General features: G+C 42.2%; 1 protein-coding gene across 8 annotated transcripts in view; it reads left to right on the forward strand.

Moving 5' to 3' along the window:
- Nucleotides 1-15,567, forward strand: part of LOC120029057 (synergin gamma-like) — a 42,032-nt gene extending 26,465 nt beyond the window's left edge. For 5 of the 8 annotated variants that reach the window (XM_038974349.1, XM_038974351.1, XM_038974353.1 and 2 more), the window contains 8 exons: nt 2,014-2,592; nt 5,145-5,311; nt 5,553-5,606; nt 5,734-5,830; nt 7,969-8,117; nt 9,618-9,728; nt 10,098-10,136; nt 13,829-15,567. In XM_038974349.1, coding sequence (XP_038830277.1) covers nt 2,014-2,592; nt 5,145-5,311; nt 5,553-5,606; nt 5,734-5,830; nt 7,969-8,117; nt 9,618-9,728; nt 10,098-10,136; nt 13,829-13,960 — 1,328 coding nt within the window. In that variant the 3' untranslated portion in view covers nt 13,961-15,567. The remainder of the gene's footprint in view (nt 1-2,013; nt 2,593-5,144; nt 5,312-5,552; nt 5,607-5,733; nt 5,831-7,968; nt 8,118-9,617; nt 9,729-10,097; nt 10,137-13,828) is intronic. The other 3 variants (XM_038974352.1, XM_038974356.1, XM_038974350.1) reach the window with 2 other exon arrangements.
- The last annotated feature ends 5,215 nt before the right edge of the window (nt 15,568-20,782 follow it).

Consider the following 20,782-nt stretch of genomic DNA (forward strand, 5'->3'; position numbering starts at 1 on the left):
TGGCAAACCTCTTGTAACAATAGACCTCTCTCAGAGTATTTTGTGATCTTTCTCGCTCTCTTAACCCATGTTGTCGTAATAAATATTACTATTGGTATTGCTGAAATGCGTACCGTCTTATTTTCTCCCTTCCCTATCCTCAGAGGCCAGATTATGTTTAGCTACATTAGGCTTACTACTACACTAGCTCCTTGTCAATTTCACAAATTGCTTTTTTGCGTGCAAGGGTTCTGTCACGCATGAGGCTACGCTGACTGGGGTCCACACATTCCTGCAGGTTATACTGTATCTTAGAAGGAGTGTGTATCTCTGAGTGTTTGAGTGTGTGACTGTGTGAGCACTTGTAAGAATGTGTGCTTGTTTATTTTACCGGTAGTTATACAATTCCTGCCCGATATGTTATGAATTGAACAGTGTTCTGCTTGTACAACACAGTTTGTGGGGTAGATAATCAATACAGAGACCGAACGGCTCCACTCCACTACTGAGGTTGCCATGGCAATCTGTCATGAAACGGATGTCATTTTGTATCATCATGTTAGCAGAACTGTCTGCTCCTAATAGTTTGTGCTACAGTATTGTCACACACCTAGAGAAAACACTAGAGAGGTGTTCTACAGCAGGGCCTCATCCTATCCTGTCTTATCTGCTTCAGAACTGTCAGATCTCCAATCTACCTCACAACCCCAGCAGCCAACCCTGACAGGACATCTATTTCCTTTGGATCAGAGGACAGCTAACACAACCCTTGGTTAATTTATGCTAGCAGATACCCATAGACTTCCAGACGTTGTGCTAACGCTAGTTAGCAACTGCCTCTAACTTCCTTCACACTGGACACAGACACATACAAATGGTATCTACAAGTTCATCTGATTCTGGGGAAGTATATAAAGGGCCTCATTGCCAAAATCACAAAGTATCCCTTTAACTTAAGGATCGGACCCTCTTTCCCCAACTTTCGCCTAAAATGACATTCCCTATTCTAACTGCCTGTAGCTCAGGACCTGAAGCAATGATATGCATATTTTTGATACCATTTGAAACGTTTGTGGAAATGTGAAATTAATATGGGAGAATATAACAAACTAGATCTGGTAAAAGATAATACAAAGAAAAAATAGTGTTTTTTGATATCTTTGAAATGCATGAGAAAGGCCATAATGTACTATTCCAGGTTAGGCGCAGTTTAGATTTTGGCCACTAGATGATAGCAGTGTATGTGCAAAGTTTTAGACTGATTCAATGAACCATTGCATTTCTGTTCAACATGTTGTATCAAGACTACCCAAAAGTGCCTAATTGGTTTATTAATACATTTTCAAGGTCATAACTATGCATTCTCCTCAAACAATAGCATGGTATTCTTTCATTGTAATATCTACTGTAAATTGGACAATGCAGTTAGATTAACAATGAATTTAAGCTTTCTGCCCATATTAGATATGTCCCGTGACATGTTCTTGTTACTTATAACCTCATGCTAATGAGCCTACGTTAGCTCAACCATCCCGCGGGGGGATCCTGTAGAGGTTTTAAACCTATTGGTATTATCCAAACTAATATGTCACTGTATCTGTATGTGAGCAACGAGCGTATGTTGTACCCCTATATTATCTGTCATCTATGTCACCAATTGGAAATAGACTGGTGAAGAAACATATTTTTAGAACCCAATCAATTTCGGCTTTTTATCCCTCCTAGTATGTGAACCCTTACACACACTATAGTGCAGCACAAGATTAAATGCAGTGCATTTGATCTCGCTGTTACAATGTAGGGGAGATGAGGTGGTACTCTGAGCAAAGTAAAACTGCTTGTTGTAAGTCAACACACATTCAGCGTCAGAAACAGAATATGGCTCCCACAGTAAGTATTTTTCATATAACATATCATAGCTTGCCCAAATGCTTTTTCACTTTATCATGGCTGACTGAGTAGTAGCTATCATTTCAGCACCCTATGCTTTTCCCACTTAGAGGTACCAGTGTGTATTTTGTGTTGTCATTACAGAAGGAGACGACGTGAAGTTTGACCCCTTTGGAACGTCAACAGTCAGCAGGCTGGCAAGCTATGATTGGTCAGAAAGAGAGGAATGCCTATCAGCTCAGGATCAGGCTAAGAAGCATCTGGTCCTGGACGGTGTTGGTGTTTCCTCCTCTTTCCCTTCCTCAGACATAGTCCACAGGAAGGAGACATCGTTCGGCAGCACAGAGAACATCCCCATCACACACACCGCCCAGACTAAGAACACCACCTTCTCAACAGAGGATAGTGTGTCGACCGACAGCAAGTTTGAGGCCTTCGCTGACTTTGGCTCTTGTGAGCCGGCAGGTTTGGGTGGGGATGAGAATGATGACTTTGGGGACTTTGCCAGCACGGTGTCGGAGAAGTCAGACTCCCCCACGGCAGCGGCCGAGCCGGGCTCCGAGGGGAACCTGAACGAGGCCTCGGATGAGTTCAGGGCCTTTCAGGGGGACAAGGCCAAGTTTGGGAAGTCTGACTTTTTGAAGGCCAGCTCTCAGACCAAGGTCAAGTCCAGTGAAGAGATGATCAAGAGCGAACTGGCCACCTTTGACCTCTCTGTACAAGGTGAGTCATCTGACCTGTACTCTGTCTCTCTTTCCTCTTGTTGATTTATTTTCTGTAGATAGTAGATATACGTACATTTTCTGATCCTCAGTAAGTAGATGGTGGTATATTGTGTCCAGTTCCTCCATGCCTTCTAGTTCTGATGTAGTGGTGTGATGTGACATAGCAGGACTTTCATCACCTCGTATTGGAGCATCTGTGGCTACTCCGGCAGTTCAGTGCAGTTCCGCTGTCAGACAATAGATGGCAGTGTTGTGACTACAGCCCAGAGACTGTAAAACACATCCTTGCTACACAACACAGGCAAATGAGATTAATTAACAGCACAGCCCAGAAAATCCATGCCCAGACGAAATTAACCGTATTCACTCCTTGTGTGTTCATTTTTTACTGCTGTTTTCCGGTGTTATGTTTCATGCATAGTTAATTAGCGATTCCTACCTCCAAAGTGATAAAGGCTCATTTGCTTCAATGATTTCTCTCCCAGTGTTAACCCTAATTACTTTTTACTTGTTATTCTTCTGTCCTTATTGAATGGTAATCTGATCAGTGTGAGGTAATGGGGGAATGTATTAGTGCTGTCATGCTGTGGGGAGGATGATGCATGTCTCCGCAGGGGGTGATTACCTGGTTCTCTCTCACACACACACACACACACACACACACACACACACACACACACACACACACACACACACACACACACACACACACACACACACACACACACACACACACACACACACACACACACACAGACAGAGCCCCTGTGGCATAGTTTGGGCTCAGCATGTGACTGTGTCTTTTTTCATGTGTCTGTCTGTTTTTTCTGTGTGTGTCTGTCTGTGTAAGTGAGTGATCCATCATTAATTATTCATACTTGCATTGGTTGCCGTGGCGCTATTTTGTACATAATTATCATTTGTTGTAAATTAAGTGTTTTGACGTCTGTGTCCTTGTCCGGAAGGAATTAGCCACAACAGAAAATGAGCTCAGTAAAAAGTCCCAATTATGCCATAGTAAACAAACAGGTGCATATTCAAATCGGAGGGCCTGTTGTCCGGGCCTCTGGCAGTCTCTATGGGGGTGCCACAGGGTTAAATTCTTGGACCGACTGTATACATCAATGATGTCGCTCTTGCTGCTGGTGAGTTTCTGATCCACCTCTACGCAGACGACACCATTCTGTATACTTCTGGCCCTTCTTTTGACACTGTGTTAACAACCCTCCAGGCGAGCTTCAATGCCATACAACTCTCCTTCCGTGGCCTCCAATTGCTCTTAAATACAAGTAAAACTATCCAATTGCTCTTAAATACAAGTAAAACTAAATGCATGCTCTTCAACCGATCGCTGCCTGCACCTGCCCGCCCGTCCAACATCACTACTCTGGACGGTTCTGACTTAGAATATGTGGACAACTACAAATACCTAGGTGTCTGGTTAGACTAAACTCTCCTTCCAGACTCACATTAAACATCTCCAATCCAAAGTTGAATCTAGAATTGGCTTCCTATTTCGCAACAAAGCATCCTTCACTCATGCTGCCAAACATACCCTTGTAAAACTGACCATCCTACCGATCCTCGACTTCGGCGATGTCATTTACAAAATAGCCTCCAATACCCTACTCAATAAATTGGATGCAGTCTATCACAGTGCCATCCGTTTTGTCACCAAAGCCCCATATACTACCCACCACTGCGACCTGTACGCTCTCGTTAGCTGGCCCTCGCTTCATATTCGTCGCCAAACCCACTGGCTCCAGGTCATCTACAAGACCCTGCTAGGTAAAGTCCCCCCTTATCTCAGCTCGCTGGTCACCATAGCAGCACCCACCTGTAGCACGCGCTCCAGCAGGTATATCTCTCTGGTCACCCCCAAAACCAATTCTTCCTTTGGCCACCTCTCCTCCCAGTTCTCTGCTGCCAATGACTGGAACAAACTACAAAAATCTCTGAAACTGGAAACACTTATCTCCCTCACTAGCTTTAAGCACCAGCTGTCAGAGCAGCTCACAGATTACTGCACCTGTACATAGCCCATCTATAATTTAGCCCAAACAACTACCTCTCCCCCTACTGTATTTATTTATTTTGCACCCCATTATTTCTATCTCTACTTTGCACATTCTTCCACTGCAAATCAACCATTCCAGTGTTTTACTTGCTATATTGTATTTACTTCGCCACCATGGCCTTTTTTTTGCCTTTACCTCCCTTATCTCACCTCACTTGCTCACATTGTATATAGACTTATTTTTCTACTGTATTATTGACTGTATGTTTGTTTTACTCCATGTGTAACTCTGTGTTGTTGTATGTGTCGAACTGCTTTGCTTTATCTTGGCCAGGTCGCAATTGTAAATGAGAACGTGTTCTCAACTTGCCTACCTGGTTAAATAAAGGTGAAATAAAATATCTGTAATTAGCCAACATCTCTGGGTTAGTAGAAGTGGCCATTAAAAGGGCATTTGAATGTATGCCAGACATTGCCTGTATATATTATTTATGTACGTATCAAGACACTCTCTCCTCTTCTCCTTGTCTCAGGCTCCCACAAGCGTAGCCACAGTTTGGGGGAGAAGGAGATTGGGCGCTCGCCCCCCTCCCCAGCCCCGGAGCAGCCCTTCAGAGACCGCTCCAGCACCCTGAGTGAGAAGAAGCCTGCCCTGCCCGTCATCAGAGACAAGTACAAGGACCTGACTGGGGAGGTGGAGGTGAGACCCACACACAGTCACTCTATCCCAGACATGTTAACTACATTTGTCAATTATCCAGATGCTCTGTAGTGTGTTTAGAAGTTCAGTAGACATTGATTTCAGTAGCAAACCACAGAGGCTTTGGCCTTAATAGGTTTATTCGGGGTTTTTTGTATTTATGTAAGTGTCTTTATGGAAATGTGTAAATGTCTTCTCATATATCTGAACTCATTCTAACACCTATAGCATGTTGTTTCAGGAGAGTGAGCGCTATGCATATGAGTGGCAGAGGTGTCTGGAGAGTGCTGTACAGGTAAGATAGTGTGCAGGACTGTTCCCCATCTCCTGTTTTGCCATATCTGAGCGTGTGTGTTTTTGTGTGTGTGTTTGTGTGTATGTGTGTAACCCTAACCCATTCTGCTGTCTGTCTCTGGACCCAGGTCATCATTAAAGCCAACAACACCCTAAACAGCATCAGCTGCTCTACTGTTTGCACTGAGGTCATCCAGTCTGCTCAGGGCATGGATTACCTACTGGGTGAGACTCACGCACGCACGCACGCACGCACGCACGCCGACAGGGAGGTCCTGAGCTTGTTAACCTCTCTGGGAAATTGCCTCAGCCAGTGAAATTGCAGGGCGCCAAATTCAAACAACAGAAATCTCATAATTAAAATTCCTCAAAAATACAAGTATTATTTTAAAGATAAACTTCTTGTCAATCCAGCCACTGTGTCTGATTTCAAAAAGGCTTTACGGCGAAAGCACACCTTGCGATTATGTTAGGTCAGCGCCTACAGAAAACCATACAGCCATTTGCCAAAGAAGGAGTGGTGTAACAAAAGACAGAAATAGCGTTAAAATGAATCACTAACCTTTGATGATCTTCACCGGATGGCACTCCCAGGCCTCCGTGTTAGACAATAAATGTGTGTTTTGTTCGATAAAGTTCATCTTTATGTCCAAAAATCTCATTTGAAATTGGTGCGTTATGTTCAGAAATGCATTGTCTCAAACAAACATCCGGTGAAAGTGCAGAGAGCCACGTCAAATTACAGAAATACTCATCATAAACATTGATCTAAGATACAAGTAGTATACATACGATTATAGATAAACTTCTCCTTAATGCAACCGCTGTGTCAGATTTCAAAAAAACTTTACGGTAAAAGCACACCATGCAATTATGTTAGGTCAGCGCCTAGCAACAGAAAAACATACAGCCATTTTTCAACCAAGCAGAGGTGTCACAAAACTCAGAAATAGCATTATAAATATTAACTTACCTTTGATGATCTTCATCGGAAGGTACTTCCAGGAATCCCAGTTCCACAATAAATGTTTGTTTTGTTCGATAAAGTCCATCATTTATGTCCAAATACCTCCTTTTTGTTTGCGCGTTTAGTCCATTAATCCAAATGCACAAACGATGTATAGAATCAAGCTTTAGGATGTTTTTATCATAAATCTTCAATAATGTTTCAACCGGACAATTCCTTTGTCTTTAGAAATTAAAGGGAGCGCAGCTCGCTCTCACGGGTGCGCGAGTGACTTAGCGCTTGGCATTCTGCTAGACACCTGGTTCAAACAGCTCTTATTTTCTCCCCCTTCATAGTAGAAGCCTGAAACAAGGTTCTAAAGACTGTTGACATCTAGTGGAAGTCTTAGGAAGTGCAATCTGACCCCATTTACACTGTATATTGGATAGGCAAAGACTTCAGATAGACAAACCTCAGATTTATTCTCAGGTTTTTGCCTGCCATATGAGTTATGTTATACTCACAGACATCATTCAAACAGTTTTAGAAACTTCAGAATGTTTTCTATCCAAATATACTAATTATATGCATATTCCAGCTTCTGGGCCTGAGTAGCAGGCAGTTTACTCTGGGCACCTTATTCATCCAAGCTACACAATACTGCCCCCCCAGTCCCAAAGAAGTTAAACAAGGTCCAACAGTCTTCAACTAGAACCCCAAACTCTTGCCTGATCCCCTCTGAGAGATTTATCCAGCCCTCCAGTGTTGCCTGTGGATCCTAGTGGGGGCTTGTCTTCGCTCGGCTTGACAGACTGTGGATCCTAGTGGGGGCTTGTCTTCGCCCGGCCTGACAGACTGTGGATCCTAGTGGGGGCTTGTCTTCGCTCGGTCTGACGGACTGTGGATGTGTCTCAAATGTCACCTTATTCCTTTTGACCGTGCTCTATAGGGCTCTGGTCAAAGGCAGTGCACTATGTAGGGAATAGGGTGCCATTTGGGATGCATATGAGTGTGTATCTGACCAGACAGACAGCAGTGGGTCTTTTTAATGAGCGGTGAGAGTGGAACAGGCACACATACCGTTGTGAGGGGCTGAGAACAGAACACAGTGTACCACCAATGAGTCTTCTTCCAAAAACACACCATTATAAACCTTTAACCTCTCAACGGAGAACAACAACATGTTAACCCTTCAATCCCCAGGGAGGGTAGTGTTACAGCCAACATTATGTCAGGTTGGTCTAATGATCCAACTTCAGAGGAGGTTTCAACATAGGGGAGTGTAGACATGTTAGCTGTTTTTCGTTGTCCTTGTTGTATTTCTCACTGTCTATCTTTAGCTTACGTTGGAGCTGGCTGTGGGAGAGAACTGGGAGCATGGGTGTTGTCTTATTGTCTAAGTGTGTTTATGTGGCAGGTGTGGTGGAGGTGTACCGCGTGACCAAGCGTGTGGAGCTGGGTATCAAGGCCACGGCCGTGTGTTCTGACAAGCTGCAGCAGCTGCTGAAGGACATCAGTCGCGTCTGGAACAACCTCATGGGCTTCATGTCCCTGGCCAACCTGGCGGTAAGAAACACACACAATACAGTACAGTCACACACACACACACACACACACACACACACACACACACACACACACACACACACACACACACACACACACACACACACACACACACACACACACACAATCAGACTCACAGTATAGGCAACACACACACTCACAGACCTCCCTTCCTAAAATGCAGTTGGTTAGGCTACACACAGACCTGAGAAATTGACACTTGATTGTAACAACTTTGTCTAGAAAATGTTCCTGATGAAATGTTGAGTGGATAAAGACTGCCTAGTAGGATTATCAATGAAACCTTGATTGTGTGACAGTGTACTAAACCAAGCCCTATGGTGGTATCTGTTAGTGTGTGTAGCTGTGGGGACGGGGAGTGTAGAGCTGTCTGTTGTAGGCTGTAGTGATGTGTTGAGAACAGAGGCAGAGAGGAGATGTGCTGGCCTTATCCTCTACAGCCAGCCTCAGGAATAACATTGCTTCTCAAATGCCAGCAGATAATACAGGCTGGCCATCTCCTGACTCGAGATAATGTCAGTAGAGAAAGAGAGAGAATTAGCGGAGAGGGACAGAGGGAGGTAGTAGGCTCTGCAGGCTCCGTCCTCCTCAGAGAGAGAGAGAGAGAGAGAGAGAGCTGTCTGGGCACACTCATTTGGTTCACACAGCTCTGCTGCCAACAGACTAATGGACTGTATTTACTTTCATTTCCCAGATTAAAGACATATTTCTACTTCAGTTCATTTAGCTGGTTAATGAATGAATAGAGACATGTCTATTCCTTCGAGCTATTGTTCTGTAGCTCGGTGTTGGAGAGGAAGCTGCTACACCTGTACAGTTACAGTGGTCTGTATCTAGGTATTGTAAACCAGGTTGTTCGAGCCTTGAATGCGTTGCGTCGTGCCTAAGAACAGCCCTTAGCCATGGTATATTGGCCATATACCACACCCCCCGAGCCATATTGCTTAAATATACAACTTATTTTTTAAATGTAAATTGGTTGGCACACTTATAAAATCCTTGCAAATATGGTACATTTCCTCAAATTTCAGAACTGTAGATCCCTCGTTTCATGCAGTGTTTTGTGAAGTTGCAAATGGTTGTTGATGTGAGGCGTAGCAACATAGTGTGCCCCACAGCGGAGTCCTATGATCAGGTGACCAATCTGCCAGCACCTCCATACAGGGGGCAAGCCACCAACCTGTGTGTGTCTCGGTCACAAACATAGGCTTACAGTACGTGGCCTTCAGGTTGCAGGCCAGCCTAAGGCAAAGTAATAGACTAGGTACTGCTCTGTTTCAGCTGTTATGAGAAGGTGCTTTCTGTATCCTTAAGTGTCCATGCATACAAAGACCTTTGAAATGTTTTGAATCCTTCTTGAATGTAATGCAATTTGTGGATTCAAATAAAGTATTAAAAGTAATAAAATGTGTGTGTTTGAGTATGTGCGCCTGTGTGTTTCTCCTTGTGTAATGTTGTGTTTTGTGTTTCTCTGTACAGCCTGATGAGAGCTCGCTGGACTTCTCCTCCTGTATCCTGAGACACGGCATCAAGAACGCCAAGGAGCTGGCCTGTGGAGTGTGCCTGCTCAACGTGGACTCACGCAGCAAGGTCTACACATACACACACACACACACACACACACACACACACACACACACACACACACACACACACACACACACACACACACACACACACACACACACACACAAACACTAATGTACAGACACACAACACAATAAGCATACAGTAATTCTCAGTCAACACACAATCATGATTGCCAACCAACACACCCTCAATCCCTCAACAGATGGACCCAACAACTGTTGAAACATTTGATTACAAATCCGTTCCAACAAATTTCTCAAGCTGAATAAACCATGAATCATTTTGCCATTTATTTGAGAGTTGTTTTTAAACTTGTGGTTGACGCATAATAACTAAATGACCGTTTCTTTGACTTTGAACATTTTGCAGAGCAAAGAAGAGACAACTATTGGACGTCTGTTTAAAAGAGTATGATGCAGTGAACTGTCAACTGAATCTCACTTCACTCTCTGCTACTGGGGGCCTGGGGGCCAAATTCTCCACTGATAGACAGGCGATGGGGTGCCAAAATTACAGCACACTCTTCTCCTCACAGCTCCCTCCCTTCACACTGACTGCATCCCAAAAGACAAAATGGGCCCTGGTCAAAACTAGTGCACTATACAGGGAATAGAGTGCTATTTGAGACGCTGCCAGTGCCGACAGCAGCAGCACTGTGTTCATGCACAGATGTGTTAGAAATGACCAGACAATCCGATTTCACCAAATATCCCTCCAAAATGATTTCAGGTCACCTTCATTTATGAGTCTTAGAAGAGAAGGTGATGAAACAATGATGATAAAATGACACCTGTTAAGATGATAACAATTCAGGAAGGGAGAGACGGAGAAAAAGAGGGAAATAAAAAGAGTTTGAGGAGACAGACAGACAGGACGTGAGAGGAGTGAAGTTGTTCTTTTGGCACCTCTGGTTGAGCTGAGGGAATTGTGGGAAGGTTTCTGGAGGGTCAGTGAAGCATGCAGCTTTACTCTGACAATAACAGGCTTGTAGCTCAACCTTCATCTGACAGCCACCTCTCACTTCACCTCTTACCAGCTACTAACAACAAGTCTATACAATACTCATCCATATCTGTGTGTTCATTTGTTTCATCATTTGAGTTCTGATATGACTTTAAATGTGTTTGTGACACTTTCTTTTCCACTTGTCAAACCCTGATCATCAGTAACTATTTGTCATATTGGGTTCCATTAATAGTATTGTTTGACTGGACAGTCTGCAGGGCAAGATTGCTTTGATTGTTTCTTGCGATGTTCCCCTGCATCATTTAGCTAGAGATAGATTGATGAGGCGAGGCGGAGGGAGGATGGCTGAGTATAGGCAGCTGATGTGGCTCACGCATCGGATCAGTCAGGAGCTGGGAGCGCAGGTGCTAAGAAATCTGCTGAGGGTTAGGGTATTTCCCCATCTCTCTCTCACACTCTCTCTCTGTCTTCATCTCAATCTTTCTCTCGCTCTTTCGTGTGGACTGAGTCAGGCTGAATAATAGTTTTATTCAGCATGCCCCTGACATCAGATTAATAACCCACCTTTTAATTAAACTTTTGTCCAGAAGAACATTTGTAAGAAAGCATAAAAGCCAAACAGAGAATAACATCCCCTCAGAGAATAATGAAATCACAGAAAGTGTTTTAATACAGAAGGTGATAATACTATTATCTTTCAGAGTACAGGTAGTTTCTGTCTGTCTTCCAACTAGAAGTAGAGGTGTGGTGTTGATGGCATCACTGGCATAATATTATGATGGGCACCATTGAGAGACTGGACCTAGGCTGTTGGTCTTTGATACTGCTGACTTGGTTCTGGGTTTTAACTTATCCAATGGAGACCTGTCTCCATGTTCTTCATCCAATCACCCTTATATGTTGAGTCAGGGATGGGCAACAGCAGCACCATGTAGCCTGGTAGCAGATCAGCGTGGGTTTTAGCGAAGTCCTCGGATGTGCTTGTTGTCATGTCAAACATGTATGGTATGACAACAAATGACAAGGGAGTTGGTTACAGCACATACAGATCTGCTATCAGGCTAAGCAACAGGTAGCATCTAAACATAGTTTATTACTTGGCGACTGCAACAAGCTATAAACTCTCTGAGTGATAATTTGGGTTTAATGAAGTATTGCTATTTTTGGTCAGTGATAAATGCTAATGAGTGCAATCATTCCCAAAAGTACTGGCTTGGATTTTTTCCCAATACTAATTTATGCAGTATGATGCATTATTATTCATAAATGTCAGATTCTGAAATATACTGTACCTCCAGGATTTTAAGTTATTTTTCAGTTTCTTTAATTTGGTTATGACTTTATCTGGAAATAGGCCAATAACATTCAAATAAGTTTACTTGGCAGTGGATGCCTAATTCCATGGCTTTGCAGACTGCACAGTATTTCTCTCAAATCTATTGCAGAGTCTGGAATCCTGCCCATCCCTGTTTGAAAGATGCCCATCCCTGTTTGAAAGATGCCCATCCCTGTTTGAAAGATGCCCATCCCTGTTTGAAAGATGCCCATCCCTGTTTGAAAGATGCCCATCCCTGTTTGATGTTTATTGGAAAATGAGATGGATGATCGTATGGTGGTACTTTAGATTCTTTCACTTTGGGGCTCTTGGAATGTTGCTCTTTCAGTTCCTTTGGTGTACCAACGTTCCGTTCTGTACAAACTGACGGACTGATCCTCAGTTACTTTACAGTTTCACTTTGCTTACTCAGGACAATGCATGAAACCAGGAAAATGCTGACACCTCTTATGCTACTTACAGGCACTGGCTAAAGACCATGACAAGAGGTTAAGGGTAAGGGTATGCTTCACTTATTTTCGCCTCTTAAGCAGCAGTAGACTGTAGCCTCCCTCTTTAGGCATGATACCCCTAGCATTTACAGGTGGTGTTTCTAGTCTGGAGCCCTGTAGCACCATGAGCAGCGCTGTCCTCTTGGTTGCCTAATGGAGGGTCATTAACCTTTAGATTACAGTTAGAAAGGTTACCTAGGATTAATCATGCTGACCTTTCATTTTGGTTTTATTCCTCCATCTGTTTTCAAATTGTCTAACTCTCCCAAACATCCTCTCTCCAGCACTTTCTACTTCTGTTATGTCTCACCACATTATATGTGTTGGCACAATCATGTTTGATGGGTAAATTGCACATCATTACAGTTCTGCAGGCTGGGACTGTGGAGGTGGAGGTGGGGGTGAGGAGGAGGAGGAGGAGAGGGAGGACGTGGAGACGAAGGGTTATGCCTTTGTGTTCTCTCCTTTCTTCTCGCTCTCGCTCTCCAACATTCCAGGCTTTGGCAGGCAGACTAAATGCAGGTTTGACAAAAGAAGTGGGAGGACGTGCAAAAGATGGAAGGAGAATACATTGTGTCTGTGAAACCTGAGTGTGTCAGTGTGTGTGAGAAAGACAACAGGTGTGCACAGCATAGTAAATGTACTGTAAATGGTTTGTGAGAAGGTGGACAGGTATGAGTATACTATATGATGTGTGTTTCTAGGTTGTTGTCTGTGGGAGGATATGATTCACCACACATGACTTATTTATCTTTCTTGCTTTAGTTCGGATATTTCACCAGGGATGCAAACTCTTAAACATTAGCATCTCCTCCTCATCACCAACCTGCAGCTACAGCTGGGCTCAGCTAAATGCAAGCTCACATAACAGCTCTCTGCCCCTCTCAGTTCACTCAGTTTATTTTCTCAACGGCTATATTCAGATGTTATGTGGGAGTGCCATTCAGCTATCTCAATATATTAAACTAACAGTCAGGAGGACAGGCAATGAGCAGCAGTCTTATTGATCAGTAAACAGATCATTGTGCTAAACATGAGTCATATTTTCAAAGGACCCGTTTTCATTGACCCCTTGTTTGTATGCCACAGTGGAGATACTGTATGCAGGTTAAGCTACCTACAAATCCCTGCTTCTAGCATTACTCTCATCAATTATTTAGTTCCTGTTGATCGTTGATTTATCTTTACCACTGCTTTCTATTTGTTAGCCTGAGCTACTGCCAAGTTCACCTGTTTATTAACTATTCAGTAGAACCTTGTTGTCCTAACATCCCCCCCGTTTCGCTCTTATTTGACCCTTCCGCCAGGCTTTCAACTCAGAGACGGACAACTTCAAGCTGCCGTACGGGGGCCACCAATACCACGCCAGCTGTGCCAATTTCTGGATTAACTGCGTGGAGCCCAAACCGCCGGGCCTCATCCTGCCCGACCTGCTCTGAACTGCAGACACCGCTGCCATGGCAACGGGCGCCAGGTAATCAACACCGGCAAGGTGCAACAGCCGGGCTCTCTGCTGCACACCTCACACCTTGGGCTGCGAATACAGAGATCACAGAGGGAGAAACCTCAGAATTCACTGGAATCATCTTTATTTATTTGCCTTTTATTCTCTCTCTTTCTCTCTCAGAGGTGCTCTTTGCGCCGGTGAAGAAGTGCAAATCTGCTAGTTTGTACAAATTCAAGGCTTGACACAGTAAAGATTATTCTGTTTCATAATGTATTGTAAAATGATACTTTATAAATGGTGTCATTTTCTCATTTTTTGTTGTTGTCTGGTCTCATATACAGTAGAATGCAATAGAAGTTACAAGTTGGCCTTTTAGCATTGATGCTTATGCGACTTCTCTGGCAGGATTTATTTTGGCAAACATTATTCAGATAATTAGCCAATGTTGTGCTACGGTAACCCAAAGGAGGTCTAGTCCCTATGTCAGAGCAGGAGAAAATGTGGACAGTTATATGAATGGGGCAATGGGTCTCAACATTTTCTGTAATGCACTCTTTCTGTGACTCAACAAGTCCATAACAAACTATTAAAACTGTGCAATATACTACTAATGAAGGAACTTGGAGACAAACTGAAGTGTAAAGCTATCTGTCGTTTCCCTTGATTGTCACTTGTTGCTTTGTTACTCTTTAATGCTTGAGCTCAGCAAAGAAAGAGGGACTTTATTTGTGTTTCGGTCTTAAAGTAGTATTTTCTCCTCTCTGTTCTTCTCGAATCAGGGTTGTGGTATCATCCCACTGCTGGAACTGAATCAATTTTACGGTCGGGTCTCTAAAAGGATAGTCTATGGTTGCTAACATTTTAATTGATATTTAACTTTTTAAGTATTGTGTGACATTAACTGCTTTTTAATGTCTTTATATTGTTTGATTAGGACTGCTTTATCTAAATTAATGTTAATGTGCTGTTTGAAAATGTTTGTGACATTGGGACTTGAAAGGGAGTCTTAATTCTTAAAGATTGTTGGCTGTGGGTTTTGTTTTTCTGTCTTGCTGTGCTAGTGTATATATACTCGCGCTGTTGATGGTGATGTTTTGATGGTGATGCAGATCTAAGTCTTGAATGAAGTCAACTGTGATTATGGACTACTATTGCAGCAGCGCTTTGTGCGGATTACAGTATCATAGTATTGTAATTACAATGACTAACTGTAATGTGAAGTGATGACATTTACATAAATAATACATTGATGCATAAATTAAATACTTTTTATGGTCATTAATCAATTAATGTATTACCTGGAAGCCTATTACTATAAACATCAATTAAGAGTATTGTACAATTCTGCTGAATTTGTTTTTGTTTTCAATATTTTCTGAATATAATCGAGAAGGTTGGTTTGAATGTCAACATGAATCCTGAAGGCATTCTATTGTCCCAATAGCACGAGTCGTTTAATCGGATGACATCTGGAACAAAGTCAGGTTCAGAGTCTAATGCAGCAATATCATATTAGCAGTACATCTCCTAAAATGCCAAATGGTTTGAGATTGTCTTGTCTTTTATTTTTCACTCAATAACATGCTATTTCTTAGACCAGAGAGGCTTCATCTCTATCGCTTTGTGACCAATTGAAATACATTAACCTCAGACAAGCCTGCTGGGCCATCGCTGGAGGACGGAGAGCTAAGACAATCAAATGAAAAAGATGCCTATAGTGGCACCATGCATGGAACCAGTCTCATTATCATTCTGTCTTTTTATGTGTACAGGACAGGTGTGTGTGTTCTCCAACATACATTTTATCTCTCACCATTCCCTAATTGAACATCCTGCTGAAAATGAATTCCTCTCTCTGTCTTCTCACCGTGAGCTGCCAGATTACAGAAAATTACAAATGCTCAAATTACTGAATAATAAGGCTTTGTAAATTTGAAATGCAGACCCACCCGTCTGTCCCCATGTCCTGTCTTCTTCATGCCTAGTATTGTCTGCAGGGCTGTGCCTCGGAGGATCACCTGAGTAGAATGGGTCTGGAGAGATGGGAGGGAGTGCTACCCTACTGTATTGACTGCTATTCTTCAGCCACAGGCTCTTTCATATTTTCTGCCCATTGTCAGTTACAGTATTGCTTAAAGGCAGATTTTTTGCTCGCCTGACTCGCAAGTAATGCCTTTACCCTTAATTATCAAGTGGGGATTTTTATTACTTTGATGTCCCTAGAAAAATGTATATTTTCCTTTTTTTCTTTAGAATTCATACAAACATCCTATCGGCCATGAAAGCTAGTGTTCACAGCCTAATCTGGGTGATATTTCAGACTGAGCTGTAGTTTTGCTGATTTAAAAGGCTTGAGGCTTACATGACTTGAGATCTGTGAAGATTTTCACTTGAGTGTCCAAGATCTTGTACTTTGAAATTAATGATTTGAAACCCCTGTCTGGTCAAATATGGGTCTTTGAAGAGGGCACTGACAAGATTAGTCAGATATCTCCTACAGACACTTGCAATTGTTCAGTTTAACAATGACAAGATTAAACTATTAGAAATCCTTACCATGTATTAATCACGTATTATTTATTACAAATAGATGACAGTATTCAGCATCTATGTCCTTTCTATAAACTGATCCAGACAACACAGTGAAGTAGGACCATGGATTTAGAGCTCATCAGTGTTCATTCTAAAGGGGAATGGACAGATGAGTCAAAGGCAGGCTTGAAGAGAGGATAGAATCCCACTCAGTCAACCGATCACTGAGAAAGAATGACTTCATCCACCCCTGCTTAAATTGAATTACTTCAAGGTCAGTCTCCCTCTCTCGATTGAACTTCAATCTTTGACTATATGACTATGGAAAAGGAGCAAGAATTCTGTGATGGTTTTCTGAAACATCCATGATTGTGTTTCAATAGAAACCAAATGGTTTTGGAATGAACGAACACGAGGACAAATATAACTACCTTGATGATGCTTGGGCTATTCATAACCCATCACATTCTGTCTCCATTTTTATTGAGTTTCACTTTCAAATGAACTCAGTCTGTCATTCATACATACAGTATACTCTCTCTCTTCCTCACCTTCTCCCACCATTTTTGTGTAACAAGCGTGATTATTATTTGTCCGAATATTGACTATGCTCTCCGTCTGTACCTTGTTATTAAATAGAAAAGCATGATATATACCAGGGAAAAAACTGTATGAGCTGCTTTAATTAAAAGTAAGCTTACAGATGTAGGATCTAATTTGATCACTCTTTTGTTGATGAGAATTTTCTTGCACAGCAGGAAATGCAAACTTGTAGTGTATTCAAGGTTTAAAAAGGCTTCTAAAGTTAGCAATTTCCACTTTAACATTTGCCCTAATGTATAATGTATCAACCTATACAAAAAATATCCATTAATTACAATCCACATAATTATACTGAACAAAAATATAAACGCAACATGCAACAATTAACCATTTCTCTGAGTTACAGTTCATATAAGGAAATCAGTCAATTGAAATGAATTAATTTGGCCCTAATCTATGGATTTCACATAACTGGGCAGGAGCGCAGGCATAGGCCTACACACTGCGGAGCCAGGCCCAGCCAATCAGAATGAGTTTTTCCCCACAAAAGGGCTTTATTACAGACAGAAATACTCCTCAGTTTCATCAGCTGTCCAGGTGGCTGGTCTCAGACGATCCCGCAGGTGAAGAAGCTGGATGTGGAGGTCCTGGGCTGGCATGGTTACACATGGTCTGCGGTTGTGAGGCCGGTTGAATCTACTGCCAAATTCTCTAAAATTATGTTGGAAGCGGCTTTTGGTAGAGAAATTAACATTCAATTCTCTAGCAACAGCTGTGGTGGACATTTCTGCAGTCAACATGCCAATTGCACACTCCCTTTAAAACTTGAGTCATCTGTGGTATTGTGTTGTGTGACAAAACTATATTTTAGAGTGGCCTTTTATCATCCCCAGCACAAGTTGCACCTGTGTAATGATCATGCTGTTTAATAAGCTTCTTGATATGACAAACCTGTCAGGTGTAGGGGTTATCTTGGCAAATGATAAATGTTCACTAACAGGGATGTAAACAAATTTGTGCATAACATTTGAGAGAAATAAGCATTTCGTGTGTATGGAAAAATTCTGGGTACTTTTATTTCACCTCATGAAACATTGAACCAACACTTTACATTTTGTGTTTATATATTTTTTCAGTGCAATTCACATTTCCTGGTGCTGCATGATTATTTTCCTGCTGTAACAAACTGGCTCAAATTAAGATCCTACATCTGTAGTGTTCAGGGCATCAATTCAAGTTTGGGCTCCCGAGTGGCGCAGCGGTATAAGGCACTGCATCTCAGTGCAAGAGGCGTCACTACAGACCCTGGTTTAATTCCAGGCTGTATCACAACCGGCCGTGATTGGGAGTCCCATAGGGCGGCGCACAATTGACCCAGCATTGTCCGGGTTAGGGTTTGGCCGGGGTAGGCCATTATTGTAAATAAGAATTTGTTCTTAACTGACTTGCCTAGTTAAATAAAGGCTAAATAAAATACTGGAATAGGAACACTTTCCTTTTTTTCAGAGAGGCGATGCATCATAGCATTACTACTATTACTACTATGTTAGTGTCATGAGAAATATTATTTACTTGTTTACATTTGTATTTTATCATTTTCCAATTTAAAATTGAGGATCTTCTAAAGAGACCAACTTGATGTGAGTGCAACCTTCCAAGCTTTGCAAAGCGTATTAAGCTGCAGTCAGGCAGCTTGTTGTGAGCCCTTTTGCCAGTCACATCTCCTTCCTACATACAGCCTAACGACATCTCATCCAGTTAATCACAGCAGTTTGTTCTGCATGGCCTGCACCACAGCACTGTTGCCCAGTCTACTGCCTGTGATGTTCAGGGTAATGTTGATCATTCTGCTTACTGGTTTCCTGATTATTAATGGTCATATTCTGCTGCTGCTGAAAGATGTCTTTACTCTAGGATGGCTAACTATTCCCTGAGAATCAGTGAGTGAGAGACATACACACGCATACACACACACACACGTAGAGCGTCAGTCTATTGGGGGAAGTAAGCTGATACAGAAACGTATAATTTGGGCCCATCACTCCTGCATCTTCATCACGCTTGGCCTGTCATCTGATGGAGCCAGTGTCTGTATGGTTAATGGTGTTTATTGTGTAGGCCATTCTGGAGATCCCTCAGTAGAATAGGCCACAAGACAAATAGTTCCCATCACTGTCTGTCTGGTTCTCTGTGGCCATTCCAAATGAAAATGAATGATAGAATGTTGCTGTGACATCTGAAGACTTCTCTGAGGAAAATTGTTGTGAGCAACATCAGTAGGTTGCGTCCCAAATCAAATGACACCCTATTCCCTTTATAGAGCACTACTTGCGACCAGACACCATAGGGCTCTGGTCAAACGAAGTGCACTAAATAGGGAAAAAGGTGCCATTTGGGATGCATACATGGTCTTCTGTTGAAGGAGACGGTATACAGAGTGCACTTTTATATCAACCTCTCTATTAAAGGCATTTAAAGTCACAAAGAAACAGAGGGCACACGGTTAACTTGTAAGAATGTGCATTTTCAATCGGAATTGTCTTTGTTGCTATAGAGAACCATGTTATAATCATTCCAGCCTCAATGTTGGCACAGCTGGATAGTAGGACTTTGACAGGATCTATCAAAAGTGACAAATTCTGCAATTATTCTAAACTGACTGTTAACCTCATTACATCTTTATTTTCCACTGGTCTGAATAAAGAACTTGAGAAACAATGATTCTTACAAATGAACATGAGTATCACCATGAAAATGACAATGAATATCCCCATGGTCAGTTACAATCGACTGATTGGCTCTCAAAATAACGATGACTACTAACACCATGGATGAATATTGACCATTATCAATCAAATAAAAAGTGTGTACCCAAAACACGCTTCAGCCCAGCTTAAACAAAAAGGGAATCAGGTGCTCGACTGAGGGACTTGAAAATCCCCCATAAAAGTCTTACCATTTCTAAACGTTCCATATATACTGAGAATACAAAACATTAAGAAGACCAGCGCATTCCATGACATAGACTGACCAGGTGAAAGCTATGATCCCTTATTGATGTCACTTGTTAAATCCAGGAGGAGAGAGCCTTGAGACAATTGAGACATGAATTGTGTTTGTGTGCCATTCAGAGGGTGAATGGGCAAAACAAAAGATTTAAGTGCCTCATGAACGGCGTATGGTAGTCGGTGCCAGCCACGTGTACCGGTTTGTGGAGGTGTTTATGTTTGATATACTCAGTTTATAGATTTTCTTTTGTATATACGCTAGTGTAGTCACACTGTATCTGGATCCATTATGTTACTCTGCTTCAGTACTATTCCATATTTACAGGGCAAAGTATAAACTGACAATAATGCATATCAGTAATTTATTGTATTATTCATTTCAAACACAAACAGTTGCATGAGCTAACCCGTTACATTAGCTTGTTAATCATTCATTGCCTTAGGTTATGAAACTAAGGGCTCTATTCAATCCATATCCCGGAAGTTTAGCGTTACAGCGTGATACAAATTTTAGGGCAATGTTCCAGCGTTAGTGGAGACTGCATTCACGGTAAACGCTGCATATGTTGGCTCAGTCGAAAATGACCTTACATTTCTATTGCACAATCTGTAACGCTTCAGCGATAAATTGAATAGAGCACTAAATTCATGTAAGCTTGGCTTTCTGCTTACACCTGTGACAAGGGCATTGTTCACTTGCTATATTAACATTTTATTTAAAAGCTTTTCAT

This window comes from Salvelinus namaycush, chromosome 34 (assembly GCF_016432855.1).
Source record: "Salvelinus namaycush isolate Seneca chromosome 34, SaNama_1.0, whole genome shotgun sequence".
Taxonomy (NCBI): Eukaryota; Metazoa; Chordata; class Actinopteri; order Salmoniformes; family Salmonidae; genus Salvelinus; species Salvelinus namaycush.